Below are 15,396 nucleotides of genomic sequence, written 5' to 3'. Positions count from 1 at the left end.
CGGATTGTTTTGCACATGTCCTTAAAGTGAAGATGCTCTGGATTTTCTTCAATGGATTTAGCTTTTTGTATCATTTGCTGGCTAAAAAATGGCCGAGATTGAAGGTTGTGTTGAGAAACAGACTGGAAACAACTAATCTGGCTGTGTCCAAAGGTAACAAAATCCGACCACCAGCACATCTTGTTTGTGTGGGACTATTTTTAACTTAACTCAACAACCTTGAGGTTGCCAGGCAACCAGCGGAGACTGCAGGAAGTTACTACTACTGAGCAAGAAATACTTTGCCACATAACCACAGTTAAAACCACAACTTGTTGTTTCTTAAATGTTGCCTCAAGAAAGGGTAATAAGAACTATTTTTTTCACAGCACAACATTCTTATTGGTTACCTAATCCTTTCCAATCAGTATTAAAGAAGAGATGATGTGTGAACTTGAGCTTAAGTTCTACATCATCAGATTAATTTCAGAGGATTCTGAGGATTTCTGTTACTTACTAACTATGGATGCACGATATCAGAAAAATATGCGATAACATTGTTGTATATGCCGATAATTATATTACTTGTGATAAATAATCAGATATTAAAGTGCTCTCAGTTGTGCTACTTTCAGTATTCTGCGGAAAAACAACAAACTGCTTGTTGAGTTTAAAACAAAAGAAAGGAAATAATTTCCAATTTTCTTTTATTGAACAAATTAAACTAAAATTGAATTGAATATAAAAGGCAGCACTAAAAATAATGACTTTTTCAAGCATTCAAGCAGTCTTCTACTGATATTGTCTTTCAACTAACACAATAAATCTCTGAGTGTCTTTCGCGATATGTTTATTGCGCCAGTTGATGTTGCGATGACAATAAAAAACTAAACGATATATTGTGCAGCCCCATTACTAACTATTTCTTTTGTGATCTTAGTGGTTTCTAAGCCCCAGTCCCTTGATTACTTAATAAAACATTTTATTTATATTATTACATGGTACTCAAAGACACTTTACAGTAAAAACCGATAAGCAATACAACCAACACATAAAACAAGCATATTAAAAGCAATTAAAAAGAATAAAACCAGTAACTATCAGGTGAGAAATGTACTTGGTAGATCAGGTCACTTGCAGGGTTACGAGTTTTAACTGCAAAACAAAACAAAAATGCACTCATGGTATCAATTACACTGGATAAAATGTTCTGCTGCTGAGGATGATGCCAGTTCAAGGTCTTCTGTGTGTTTTTTTTAGCTGTGGTTGGAGTCTTGTTGGGAAGTGGCTTTGAGCTGAGCCAGGAGTCAGCAGCTTCAGACAGGAGGATCTCCCAGCTCTGCTGCTCAGTGCTGGACGACATGCTCTTCTGTGAGTCCCACTTAACCCTGTCCTGTGTTGATGAAACATTTAGAAAAAGCACTTGGACTCACACCTCCTGACTCCGAAAGCTATTTTTCTACGTTCTACTTTAACTGCTAAGATGTCTAAGTGTCATTTTAGTACTTTTCCTTTTTTGTCTTGCTTTTAACATTTAATTGTCTGTCTTCTTCAGGGCTTCTAGACACTGTGGAAGAAGGTCTGACGCTGCAGTGTGCTGGAGCAGGAGCTGAGCTATGGTTCTTTGTCTTTTATTTGTCTTATTGTTTCCCTCTATGAAATCAGATCAGGTCTGGTTGAGATTGGAGTCTCTTTCTGAAAAAAAGAGACCTGAAAACAAACATTACAGCAAGATGTGACAGAGAACATACACAGACATTTGGCAAGATATAAGGGCATCATTTAGTTGTACGAAATAGCAATGTTAGACATCATAGAAACATGTTATATTCTGTACAAATGCCCTAAAATCACTGAAAAGGACTGAACATTCTAATTACAGCGAGTTAAGCAGGCTACACCATTTATAGTGTACATAGTGTCAGAGTTGTATTTAATAAATGGATGGATGGATGGACTTTATTAATCCCAAATTAAGAAATTACCATGTTACAAGCAGCAAATTAAAAGGACATACACACATATTCACTCACACACATACAGAAAAACCAAGAAATATACTAGAAATAATAAATAAGATTAAAAAAAAAAGAGTATAAAAAATGCCACAACTACTGACAAAAAGATATATACTTAGAGGGATGAAAAAGAATGTACATGTATATACAAATGTGTTCTAGGTCATTTTATCTGTTTGGCCATTGCCTCAGCAGTGAGAGCATGTATGCTGTTAGATGCCTCTGTTTCTTACTCCTCTGCCCTGTGTTTTGTACAGGATTCAGATATTTGATGCTTCACTGTGTGGAGTTTCAGCGTCAGTGGATACCCTTCAGCGTTTCTTCACACACTCCCTTACACAGACTCTCACTTACAAGCCTCGACTAACAGGTAAATACTGGTCCTAGACCAATTTTAACAGCTTGGTGCTGTTTTTCACGTTTAAAATGTAGCTGTATACACAATAATCTAGTAAGAACTTCAATCGGTGTCATAAATGTCAGGTTTGGGAAGACTTTGAAATAAGTATCCTGATGTACAGTGCATTAGGGGTGGGAATCACCAGAGGCCCCACGATACAATATTATTGTGATTTTTTTTTTTAACATATTGCAATATTCTGCAGTATATTGCAATTTATCACCATTTTTTCTAACATCAAATTATGTCCCCAAAGGAAAACTTTGTCAACATCTGTTTGATCTAAAAAGAAACATCTCTTTGTTCATCTCACTTTAATTTTATTGCTGCAAAATGGGATTGTCAAGCAGACAAACTGAGCAACCGTGTCATTAAAACCTGTCAGAAATGTTGTCTGTACCTGACAAACTGAACTGTTTTGTATTACAGTCTAGTCCAACTTAATAGTTAATTACAGCAATTGATTTTTATTATTCTAGTGCCAAAATTCTTGGGTGCAATTTATATAATAAAAGATTTTATATAGTTTTTTATACAGTGCATGATTTCATAATGGTAACTAAATCTGAAGGGTAACAACTACATCACATATCCACAGTGTCTGATGCCATCACTCTGCAGAACGAGTGGACCTTTGCAAAAGCAAGCCGGTTGTTGACCTCTCTTTTCTGTAAGGTAAATGTAGATCACATAAAAACAAGCTTTGACACATAATAGGGTATAGGTACAATAAACTGTTTATTCTATCTTATCAAAGAAATATTCTCTGCTCTCAGTCTGTCACTCCTGCCTTTGGATTTCACAGCCATCTGTGGATTTTGGTCCGACAGATGACTGTTGGCTGGTGTCCCTGCAAGTGGCTGACTGCTAATATCTGTGCTGTGTTAAGCAATTTTCTTTTATAACATTTTAATTAAGTGAAACTGCACATCATTTCAGCAGCAACAAGCCTCACTCCTCTGCTGCTTACACAGTCAATGCAATTTCTGTATTTTAAACTGTAGACAGATGCAACAGCAGTCACATTGCTTGAGATGTACAGCCTTCGGCCCAGAGGAACACAGCCTCGAGAGTATTGATTTATCTATTATGATGCTCTTAGCGGCAACAAACAGCTTGCATGCCAGTCTGTCAGTCACCCCCTTTGAACTAACAGTAACTCGTCCGTATTGTTGCTGTGTTTCTGTAAAAGCTGGCTGTGATCTTCACTGTGGAGCAGCTGCTGTGTCACCTGCAGCAGGTTTTGGAAACCCATGAGGTCAACTGGAAACACGTCCTGTGCTTCCTCTCCACTCTAATGGTTTACAACCCCTGTGCCCAGAGCAGCCTTAAAGGTAAACACGAGGGAGCAACTGTGGCCCGGGTGCCTGTTGTGTTGGATTCAAAGTGCCAATATTACGAGCTGAGAATGCATTTCTTTCCAACCGTACTTATGTAAGCACACTGTCTTTTTCTGTATGTCTGTATCTCTCTCTCTTGCTCTCTCTTTCTGAAAGCTGTCCTCCCTTACTACTTATTTGGAATACATACAGTATCTGCCTAATCTGTTTATTTTCTACTTGTACCATAATTTATGCTGGTCTGAAAGGGTTTTAAGTTGAAATGTTAATTTTATGTTATTACGCTACTTGTGTACATATTTAATTTTTGTGTCAGCACTAGGAAAGTGTTTATTGAAAATGTGTCGGAATAATCCTATAATGGATGGGCCGTGTAAGCGGCCACGCACGAAAATAAACAATTCAATTAATTTAAATATCAGACTAGGGTATACACACATTGATAGAAATCAGATGTAAAAGGGACTTCTAGTTGTATTGCATAGTGTTAAAAGGCTTGTCCTTTCTGTTGTGTTTCTCTGCCTCTACCAGAGCTGCTGTCCAGACTGCTGAGCTCTGCATTTGAAGGCTATGACCTGGAGAACATGATAACTGCCTTCCTCTTGGCTCGACAGGGTGCACTGGAGGGACCGGGCATCTTCCCTTCCTACAGCAACTGGTTCAAGGTTTCAAATTGGCTTTTCAACACTAGTCTTTAAAAACAATAGTGTCTAGACCACATAAAAGCCTTACACTGACACTCAGGATAATAAAACAAATACTTGTCAAGGTGGACAGCCAGTGTAATGTTGAGTAATTGTGCACTTGTCTAATTGGCACTCTGCATTATATATCAGAGGTGAGTGGCAATGGCTGGCACCAGATGTCGTTCATTTTTATAGACAATTTTGATGGATTTATTCGGGAGATTTATTTTTCCTGCACTATTGTATAACCTGTTCTTTAATGTGCAATAAGTGTGTTCTTACTTTTCTGGACTGTTTAACAAAGGTGGATTGTGTGCTTGTGTGTAGTCTGTATCAACAACGTTCCACTTCTGGGATTGTTCCGTTGCCGGCGGAAATTTCCCTGGATGTCACTCTATTCGGCCAGGTGTCCGTTACCTTCCGTTTTGTTTGTGTTGTAATTTTAAACTCTGGTGGATTTGTGGGGACTATGGTTAACTGCTCCTCAGATCTCTGCAGGGTAAATCCAGACAGCTAGCTAGACTATCTGTCCAATCTGAGTTTTCTGTTGCATGACTAAAACTACTTTTGAACGTACACATGCTCCACCAAAACAAGTTCCTTCCTGAGACTATTTAGCAGAGGCACCGTGGCTCTGTCCGGGGCTTAGCACTGCCCAAGACGATTGTGATTGGTGTAAAGAAATGCCAATAAACCAGAGCATGTTTTTCTGGTTGTTGATCAAACCAACAACACAACTCAAGTTTACAAGATCATGGGATTGTCTGTTGTTGCAGTTTGTTCTTGTCACAGATAGAGGACAGTAGAGCTAAATCTTTCTTCTTTTTTTTTTTACTCGTAGCGTTATTCTTTTCTGCCTTTTCAGATGTCTTTCGGTGGAGGCAGTGGCTACCATGCGACCAGTAAGAAATCTCTGGTGTTTCTGCTGAAGTTCCTGTCTGACTTGGTGCCCTTTGAACCCCCACAGTACCTCAAGGTGACATTACGATTCTGCATATGTCTCTGACTCTGAAATTATTGATTTATTTCACAAGACATAAGATACATGGTTTTTTTTATGTTAGACAATCCTTTAATGATCCCCATGGGCAAACTGGTTACTAAAATGTACTAAATATATGCAGTATAACATACCATAACTACTTAAAAAACTTGTACACAGGAATATGACTTCATACCCACTATATAGTATGCAGCAGTAACTTCAGTATATCCATTTTATGCTACTTTATACTTCTACTCCACTACATTTCAGAGGGAAGTATTGTACTTCTTACATTTATCCAACAGCTATAGTTACTTGTTATTTTTCATATATATATGAAGATTTTTTTGGGATAAAATACGATAAGTTTATAACCTACATTGAGTTTTAAAAAAAACAGTAGTACTCAACATTTTGGGTTTATGATCCCTTTAAAAAAATTGTCAACCTGGGGCTCCCTGTCTTGTTTTCCAAGTCGTTAAGCTGTTGGTAGATGGTTTCGTATAAGGAACTAATCAAGGTTCAAACAGGAACAATCATTTAATATTTCACAAAAAAGCAAAAATTGTGGATTAGTCTGAAAGAAGAATACACACATCTATAAGAGAACGTCGTTTTTCTCTAACCCATTAATCATTTTACGACCCTACAGATTTATTTTGTGAACCTTTACAGGGGGCCCGACCCCTGGGTTGGAAATCTCCGGACTAAACTACCCAAATCCTACTTAGACATATTTGCAACCGTATTAACAATCTAACAATGTGATTATGTTTCAGTCACAGGGCATGTCTTACTGTGTATTGAGTACTTTTACTTTGATTCTTTGAATGTGTTGAGCTGCTAATACTTCTGTTCTTTAACTGAAGTTATATAATGACTGCATGACTTTAACTTGTACATATAATGTTTTTTTTGATAGTTGTATTGGTACTTTTACTAAAGTAAAAGGTCAGAGTATGTCATCCACCACGTATTGGTACTTTTACTAAAGTAAAAGATCAGAGTATGTCATCCACCACTGGTCTGCAGTCTGTGCTAGACTAGAAAACCAGAGCAGTGGCTGAAAAAACAGTTACAGTGTAAGCTGTAAGAAAACACTAGCAACGGAGAAATGACACAGCTGTGATTTTTGACACCTCCCTGTCATGTTCACCTGGTAGGTTCACATCCTACAACCTCCATATGTACCTGTGAAACACCGCAGCCTCCTGATGGAGTACGTCTCTCTGGCCAAGACCAGGCTGGCTGACCTCAAGGTAAGAGCGGGGGTAATAATGAATGGTCCAAGAAGAAGGAGTTTGTCCTCAGTACATCATTACTGCTTTATTTCTAAACTGTGTGTGTGTTGTGTGTGTTGTGTGTGTTGTGTGTGTTGTGTGTGTTGTGTGTGTTGTGTGTGTGTGTGTGTGTGTGTGTGTGTGTGTGTGTGTGTGTGTGTGTTGTGTGTGTTATTAACACATGCAGGAGCCAGTGGAGGACATGGGTTTATATGAGGATGTTTCTGGTGCAGCTGGAGCATCATTGCAGGTAACAGTGACGCCCAGTGGTTTAATTGTGTAATGACACCTGTTGATGAATTGTTAGTGCCTCAGCAGTCTGGCCAATTGGAGATGGTGAGGGATGTCAGTAAAGAATGCCCTCATTGTGAGAAGGCCTTTAATTTACTGAGCTCAGGAAAGTGGCAAAGATATTAAAAACAAACCTCTCATGCATTGTGGTTAAACTAAGATTTGAAAACTGGAAACCTCAGCAGCTGGGGCAATTATTAGTGATGCAGTAAATTATCTGAATCAACTCTTTTACAGATGTGATCATTTTGTTCTGTATTTAACACATATTTCAATATTCTGGTTCTGATACTATTCTTGAGTTTTGTTTGCAATATCAAATAAATCAATAATTAAAGGATAAACATGTTTTCTACAAAGCTTTGAGTTTCATTTAACAGAAGAAGCCAATGTTCTTAAATGGTATCTTATTATAAGAAGCTGTACAAGAACTTTGCCTTACTAAAATTGCCAAAATTCAGATCAGTGTCTGAAACTAGATGATAGAGACATACAGTACAGGCCAAAAGTTTGGACACACCTTCTCATTCAATGTGTTTCTTTATTTTAATGAATATTTACACTGTAGATTCTCACACAATCCAAATGTATATTAAGATACGTATCTTACCAATATATACCAGTATAATGTTTGTGTGTTTGCAGCCCCAGTGCCAGGCTGTCCAGGATGTGGAGAAGGCAGTGTCTCTGTTTGAGAGCACAGGAAGAATCTCTGCCACAGTCATGGAGGCCAGGTATTCAGTCACATTATCACCTCAACTGCAGCGCTTTGATAAAGTACATCACAGGATATGAAGGTCCTTAAAACAATATGGGTTTCATGTAGATGTAAGAACTGAATTGGACAGAGACATGGACAGACATGTCCTGACACCTTTGTCCTCTCACAGTATTTTTCGGAGGCCGTATTTCCTGACACGATTTCTTGCTGCTCTGCTGACACCGAGGATAGTGAGCTCTTTCACCTTACTATTATGCTTTGTTTAATCTACACATTCTTAAATGTGAAGTTCTTTTGTTATTTTGTCACAATTATTTACATCACATGCATGAATTGAAGTTTACCTGTCTTTCAATTCCAGCTTCCTGTCAAAGCTGATGCTCGGATGAGTTTCATAGAAGCTCTGAAAAAGTGAGTTATTATCAGAAGCTTGTAAAATGTCCGTTATAGCTCTTTCCTTCCACCAACTTTTTAGACTTGAGTTTATATAATTTTATCCTGTCCTGTATCAATTGTCTGAATGTGTTCTCGTAACAGATTTAAAGTGGGATAATGGGATCATTTAATTTTAGCATCAGTGTTTTTTTTTTCTTTTTGTGCTTGTGGGCCTGTTTGGAATAACCATTTAGATTGTTAAAGTTATACTTTAGAACAGTAGTTGTCAAATGTATCACTCAAAGTCCTGAACAATTGGTGGTAACCAAACAACATTAAATCAACTCACTTATAACCCTAAAGCAGCATAAATTCAAGTTGAATACTCTGTTTTCCTGGTTCACTTTTGTACAGATACCCAACAGTACCTTTTTTCGGTAGCCTGCTTTCTCTCTGTAATAACAAAAAATAAATTTTAATTGTAAATAAGTTGTAAGACCTATTATCCTATTTAAATTTTGTCTTTTAGTCAGAACATTTTTCACACCACACACAATAAAACCCATCCTACAAACTGTTACACCATTACTGTATATTCAATGTCCTTGACAATTTATTGATCGGTAGAAAATGTATTTTAAAAAAAAGAAAATGTTACACTTTCATAAGGTTTTGAATATAACGCGAGCTCTATTTTCACTGGTATGACTCTTGTTTGTTTGTTTTCAGGGCAGATAAGATTCCTGCTGCACAGTATTCATCTTATGTGGAGTCCTGCCAGAAACAGAGGCAGCAGGATGGTGGGTCATTCACTCATTTATGGTATACTCCCAAAATGTGTACTTTATTTTTCAAGTACATGAATCTGATTTAGTCTAGTAATACTAAACAACCACATACAAAACAGTACAAAGTACAGAAAAAATACTGTGGCAAACAAAAGTTTACAATAAACAAGCAATCGATTTAGCAAGATAATCTTTGCAAATCAACACCACTTTTATGATTTTTTAAGCATAAATGCAATCACCCGAAGTAAAAAAACTAACGTAAACCACCGCTATGTTCCATCCGTTTCTAGCTGATTTTCTGTGTTCAGAATGATGGAGTTTTGTAGTCTCATTTAGCCACTTGTTAGCAACCACCTTTTTGAAGACACGCCCAAGCTACCATATTCACGAATGCGGTATTTACTGCTGTATTTTATGTCATAGAACACAAGGTGACAATCTCTTAAGCTTGTGGTAACCACAGAGCTTATTTCGGGCATCTTACCAAAAAAAACATTCTCTTTTCTTATCATGACAAAGATGGTCTCGCTTTGCCAGACCTTCCTGCACAGCGCTGCTGAGGAGGGTCTGGCCAATCCACACAGCATTCTGGGATGGGAGAAAAACGTGCTCTGGTTTATTGGCATTTCTTCAAACCAATCACAATTGTCTTGGGCAGCCCTAAGCACCGGTCGGAGCCACGGTGCCTCTGCTAAATAACTTCTGGAAGGAATTTGTTTTGGTGGAACTCATGAGTGCATTTACACTGTGTTTTTTTTTTCAGGGAGTGCATTGTGTCTGGACACTAATGATGATCCTCTGGAGGTCCTGAAGATTCAGCTGCAGGAGTTCACAGAGCTGGTTGTTGAGGGAAATGACGGAGGTAGGCAGGTATCGAGGAAGGACACAGTGCAAACACACAAACGTAGTATTCCAGGGAAAAGACTTTAATGATAAGTAGACACTCATGTGGACTTTTTATTGTCCTTGTCATTGTGCTGCTCAGGTGTAAACAGAGTCTGAGATACAAGTTTATTAAGAGCAAAAAGGGAAATGCTCCAGCTTCATGTCTTCTTTGTGTTTCTGTGTTCTGTTTCCGCTCTGTTTAATTGTTTTTTAGTTTTGTCAGTTTGATTTGGGGATGCGTGGCAGTCTAATTGTCAGGTGTGTTTCCGGTGAGGGTTCCATAATTTCAGCTAGTATTCAAGTGTGTCCTCCTTATTCAATGACACTGTGTAATGTGAGAACCTACCGAAAACTGTCACCCGACTGCAGCTCCCCAGCTTTATGGCGCTTCGTAGTGAATTTCAGCTTATTGTTCAGCTGTCCAGCAAACAGGTTCACTCTCACCGCTCTCAAAGTCGCTGTCCAATCGTTAGAAGTTCTGTTTCCTCCACAGTATGTTCAGCCATGTCATGTGACACATCCCCAAACTCAGAAAGACCTACTACACCGTTTGCTGTCTCTTTGAATCCCTCATTTCCATACCTGTCTTGCTGGTCATGTATCCGCAGAGATGTCTGCCCAGCTGTCCAGGATCTCACACACTCTGAGTGTCATCTTTCCTGGCCGTCCTGATGAGCTGATTGGACAGACAGTCATCACAATTCACTTAAACACCCCTCCGTCCCCTGAGCTCCACGTCAAAGTATGCACCGATGAAATTCTCTGTCTTGTCTGTTTTCATGTTTTTATATTGCCAATTCTGCAGTTATCAGTGTTCTGTATGTCGGTCAGTAATAACAGGTATTTCTTTAATTGTCTCCCTTGTGTTCTCAGGTTGTCAACATGATCCTGAGAAACTTCTGCCAGTGCATGTTGGACGCTTCCAGAGCAAACCCTCCTAATAAGTGAGTGATACAACTTCTCAAAAAGAAATTATATTATTGCCAGGGTTTGATAAATAAAAAAAAAAGCTGACAAATATATTATTAAGTGGCCATTCACGTCCGTTTATCTGCATACAGCACAGGGTGTGGAACAGGCACCAAACTCATTAAATCCAGTTTTCAGTGCACAGGTCTGGAAATAAACAGATTCCATATGTGTTATGAGGTTGCCTCTTTCTTTCTGATGTGCGCCTCACCAGATATTTTTCCGTCTCCCCAGACAAAGTCTGTGGGCCTCCAGATTCGTCAGTGTGATGCTTGGTAACACACAGTTCCTCTCCAGCCTTATATGCAGACTCTGGGACCTATTTCATAACCAGGTACATCCATCCATATTCTAATGCACTTCTCTTTTCATCCGTCTTTTGCTTTGTGTCTCATAACTCTCTCTGGTTTACATCTTGCCTGGGTCTTTTAATTTTTAGACTACATTAAAATCACTTTACCTCTTTATTCCTGAATGCCACTTAAACCAGTACATTCACTCGTCAGCTTTACTAACCTCTTCTGTAAAAAAGGGGTCGTCGCTGAGTGCTGCCCACTTACTCGGCCTGGCAGCATTAGTGGTCCATCTCCACGCCTCCATGTCCCATAGTCCTCTGGTTCAGCTGGTCCCGCCCATTCTGCCTACGCCGGTACCTGTTGGAGAAGCTCTCAGCTCGGCACTGGTCTGCAACACACATGTTGACATGCTCTTCTGTGTCAGGTGAGGTTTCTTGTGCAGTGGGATGGTGACAAACGTGAACCTGACTCATTAAGGAATTGAATGTTCTTGTGTTGCGAGTATGTGATACTGGCACCTAGCCTGGTTGCCACCGTGACTCACAGTCTTCTTGTTTCTGTCCAGGTTGTGTGTGGCAGCTGTGTGTTATGGGATCTGCAGAGGGGACTCACTGCCTCAGCAACAACAGCAGGACTACATTCTCAACAGCCTCTATAAGAAGGTGTCTTTCTCTCTTACTTGCCATAATGTCATCTAATCATGTCATGAAAGAGCCACTTTCTTCTTGTGTGCTATTTTGTATGTTTGTTTTTGTATGTATTGTTTGTCATATTAATGTTCAACATGTTTGTTTGTTTATGCATGCACCAACCATCAAGGCAAATTCTTTGCATGTGTAACTCACTTGCAAGGAATCCTTTTCTGATTCTGATGTGACTGTGTGTTTGTTTAGCTTCTCTACCTCATCCCAAGACTGTTGCCTGAAGCCAGAAGAACTGCCATTACTGCTGGCGGTCCAGTTAGTGAACACCAGGAGGAGAAGCTGCCCGGCCTGTGGAGCAGTATCACAGACACCAACAGCACCTGGATGAAGACTGCTTGGCATCTGTGGAGGCACCCAGCGTTCCGTCAGCTTGAACACATGCCACAGTATCAGGTAAAATGGGTTCACTGGCTTGTATGAAGCCTTGGCTTCGTAAGTGCTGAATGGTTTAGGTGTAGAAGAATATATGTTCAGTGGGCATCAGAGAGCAATCAGTATTGCTTTCACCTGCATGTAAAATGAAACTGATTGATGGATTGATCTTATTGACAAAAAAAGTAATCCTCAACCATTATGTTTGTCAAGTTTGTTTTCTCAGAATGGCTGGCTAGTGAGCTCAGAGTACATAGAAGTGAAGATGCTCTGTCAGACCCAGAACGGTAAGACACACACACACACACACACACACACACACACACACACACACACACACACACACACACACAGACTCTCACAGGTAACACGTAACTTTGTGTGTTTAGTCAGGAGTACCAGCAATGGGCCTGCCTGGAGCTCTACCTGTCTCGTCTGGAGGAGCATGGAGGCTGTGGAAGAGACATGAAGAAACTCTGCTCTCATCTGCTCAATGCCATCATGGACCAGCAGTTAAGGTGGGTGTACATGTTTTACTAAAGATCATACATTGACAAATGTATAAAATACTTTAAATCATAATAGTTTTATTTCTATTGTGTAGCTGAATGCTACTGGCTGGTTTGTGTGTCAGATCTTTTCGATAGAGGTCAGCATTAATAACATCCGAAGCGTATGCAGCTTATTGTTAAGAGTACAAGGTGAATTGTACAGTCATTACTCATCAGGTGTTTAAAAAAATAAAAAAAGTCCAAAATCTATTCCTTTGACAACAAAGTGCTCAAGCATATTGGCAGAGCCTTCAGTGTGAAGACAGTGCAGGCAGAGCGCTCAATGGTGTTTTTTGCCCCCAACTCCTCCTTCCAGGCAGCGCTGCGACCGCTGCCTTCAAGGCACCTAACCCTAACCCTAACCTTAACCTTAACCGTAACCTTAACCTTAACCCTAACCATAACCAGTGCCTCCCAACGGTGCCTTCCAGGCAACGGTACCTACCAGGCAGTGCTGCCTGGAAGGCACCATTGGGGGCAAAAAACACTGATAAACAGGCAGAGCGTTGGTGGTTCGATCCCTGGCTGCAATGCATCAAAAGCAACCTAATAACAACACATATACACGTGCTGAGGAAGGCAGTGGCTGAAATATCTGTGTGTTTAATAATAAAAATAACATGTAAGAAGAAGACAGTTTGTGAGTACTTACTTCCCTAATCCTTATATGTGAATATAATAGTCTCTATTGTACTGAAGCACCCTAAATGACTCAAACAAGTAGAGCTTGCTTCCTTCCTTTGTTTAACATAATCATAAAATAAAATAAAAACCTGTAATAAAAAGATGTAAATGTGAATTTCCACCTTTAGTAAAAATGTCACTCTTCTGTGTATTTTATGTGGACAGTGACCGGAGCCTGGAAAAGCTAGATTACAGAGTGTCAGATACAGGGACCTGTCTGCCAGACATCCTGTCCAGGTTACAGGTGTGTACGTTTCATATGTTTTGTTCCAGTTCATTAGACTTATGATGTGGTCCTAAATACATTCATAGTGAAAAATAAAAAAAATTGTGTGTGTATAGGAGCTTGTCTACGAGATGGAAGTGACTGACCTCTTTGGCAGCCGCCGAAGCACAGCTGATGTGTGTGACTTCCTGTTTACATGTGTGTCTGAGAGATGCTCCTCCTCAGCTTCACTGAGGATCAGCACTGAGCTCAGCCTGCAACACACACTGAACACATGGAACAGGTACACACACACTTCATTTTTCATTTATTTGACAGTGATAGTGCTCATTAATCAACAGCAAAGTAACTCTAAATGAGCCAGAGTTAGCTCAGCTGGCTAATTTTTATTCGTTGTAAATGGCAAGTTTTAAAAAGACATTAAAATGACATAAAAGCAACATACACAGAGCAACATTCAGACAGGCACAATGCACAACAACAAGTAACAAACAACACATCAGACAGCAAGCAAAAACCAAGACAAATCTGCAGGCAGGCAGCAAAACACATATATATCAGCTCTATCATTTAATGTATAGCCACTGAAAACATTCTGTGTGTGTGTGTGTGTGTGTCACAGAGTACTGCTGGCTCTCCCAGCAGTGTTATTGATTAAAGTAAAGTCTGATGGGGGGAGGGCGACTCTGGAGTGCAACACGCTGATAGAACATGTCAACCAGCATCAGGTGAGCTGCCAAATTATTTTTCTAATCAGAATTTAATACATTTCTCTTCTGAATCTGATCCGTTGTTTGGAAAAGTGCAGTGATTGTGGGTGAGTAATGTCCATTTTTAGTCAAATGGACTAAATAGTGCTCACGTCTTTCTTTGTCTGCATTCCTCTTCTTCTCTTCAACAACAGAGGAAGGTGTGTTCTCCGGCCGGTTTGCTGTCCTGCCATCTAACAGCACACCTCCTGAGAGTGAGAATCACTTCACTGAAAAACTAATGATAAATAAAATCTTTGATACATTTCTTACAGTATTTCCACAAGCTCATGTGAGAAAATCAAGTGGAGTAAGTCTGCTGTCTGTGTGCCCTCTCCAGGGTGTGTTATGTGCCAGCGTACGTTGCGGACGCCCACAGGAAGAAGTCAACAAAGCCTGGTCTCAGATCAGTCTACGCTGTCCTCTGCTCCTGGTCTCCACGGTGGTACTGTTTGTTCTACATATAGCTAACAAACTTATTAACTTTCCATGCTGACGTCAAGTCCTACACACTTGGCTTCAACCAGTATGCTTATGAGGGTTTAAAACCAAACACCAATGGGTTTTTTTTATGGGCATTTGGACTTGTAACACTAAGAAAAGCACAGGTGTAAATGATCAAATTAAAGACTGCTGAATGCTTTTTAGCTGCTGCAGTTTCAGGGTCCTTGCATTGTTCATGCTTGCACACTGTCACAAAGCCATCATTCAATCAATGTTTTGTACTATGCCAAGGCAAGGCAATTTATTTATATAGTAGCACAGTTCATACAGTCCATGCAAAAACCAAAAAAGAAGCAATTCTTAAACTTAATTCAACAATGGAAAATGTAACTACATGGCTTGAAAATTCTCACCTGTGTTTAAATCTATCAAAAACTGTTTGTGTGTTTTTTTCAAAGACACTCCGTTTCAGATTGTGAGCACAAAGTTTATGTGTCTGGTGAGAATATTCAAGTTGTCTCTCATGTTAAATATCTTGGTATCATCCTTGATTCCAACTTGTCTTTCAAAAAACAAGTGAAAAAAGGTATTGGAATAACTAGATACAATATTGCCAATTTTAGGTATATAAGAAGCTGCCTAACAACTTC

General features: G+C 39.5%; 1 protein-coding gene across 3 annotated transcripts in view; it reads left to right on the top strand.

Annotated features, from left to right (window-relative positions):
- The window catches only part of fanca (FA complementation group A), a 30,043-nt gene that overhangs the window by 8,692 nt on the left and 5,955 nt on the right, over positions 1-15,396 (top strand). For all 3 annotated transcript variants that reach the window (XM_028584863.1, XM_028584864.1, XM_028584865.1), the window contains exons 8-34: positions 1,240-1,350; positions 1,535-1,598; positions 2,255-2,367; positions 2,996-3,072; positions 3,590-3,731; positions 4,269-4,402; positions 5,289-5,399; positions 6,572-6,667; positions 6,876-6,938; positions 7,625-7,713; positions 7,870-7,930; positions 8,062-8,111; positions 8,805-8,875; positions 9,630-9,728; positions 10,360-10,493; positions 10,625-10,695; positions 10,955-11,054; positions 11,253-11,440; positions 11,582-11,678; positions 11,910-12,113; positions 12,306-12,379; positions 12,482-12,610; positions 13,493-13,571; positions 13,670-13,836; positions 14,176-14,281; positions 14,458-14,517; positions 14,643-14,747. In XM_028584863.1, the coding sequence (XP_028440664.1) occupies positions 1,240-1,350; positions 1,535-1,598; positions 2,255-2,367; positions 2,996-3,072; positions 3,590-3,731; positions 4,269-4,402; positions 5,289-5,399; positions 6,572-6,667; positions 6,876-6,938; positions 7,625-7,713; positions 7,870-7,930; positions 8,062-8,111; positions 8,805-8,875; positions 9,630-9,728; positions 10,360-10,493; positions 10,625-10,695; positions 10,955-11,054; positions 11,253-11,440; positions 11,582-11,678; positions 11,910-12,113; positions 12,306-12,379; positions 12,482-12,610; positions 13,493-13,571; positions 13,670-13,836; positions 14,176-14,281; positions 14,458-14,517; positions 14,643-14,747 (2,795 nt within the window). The remainder of the gene's footprint in view (positions 1-1,239; positions 1,351-1,534; positions 1,599-2,254; positions 2,368-2,995; positions 3,073-3,589; positions 3,732-4,268; positions 4,403-5,288; positions 5,400-6,571; positions 6,668-6,875; positions 6,939-7,624; positions 7,714-7,869; positions 7,931-8,061; positions 8,112-8,804; positions 8,876-9,629; positions 9,729-10,359; positions 10,494-10,624; positions 10,696-10,954; positions 11,055-11,252; positions 11,441-11,581; positions 11,679-11,909; positions 12,114-12,305; positions 12,380-12,481; positions 12,611-13,492; positions 13,572-13,669; positions 13,837-14,175; positions 14,282-14,457; positions 14,518-14,642; positions 14,748-15,396) is intronic.

This window comes from Perca flavescens, chromosome 8 (assembly GCF_004354835.1).
Source record: "Perca flavescens isolate YP-PL-M2 chromosome 8, PFLA_1.0, whole genome shotgun sequence".
Lineage (NCBI taxonomy): Eukaryota > Metazoa > Chordata > Actinopteri > Perciformes > Percidae > Perca > Perca flavescens.
The sequence above is the reverse complement of the archived record's forward strand: the minus strand, read 5'-3'. Positions and strand labels throughout refer to the sequence as shown.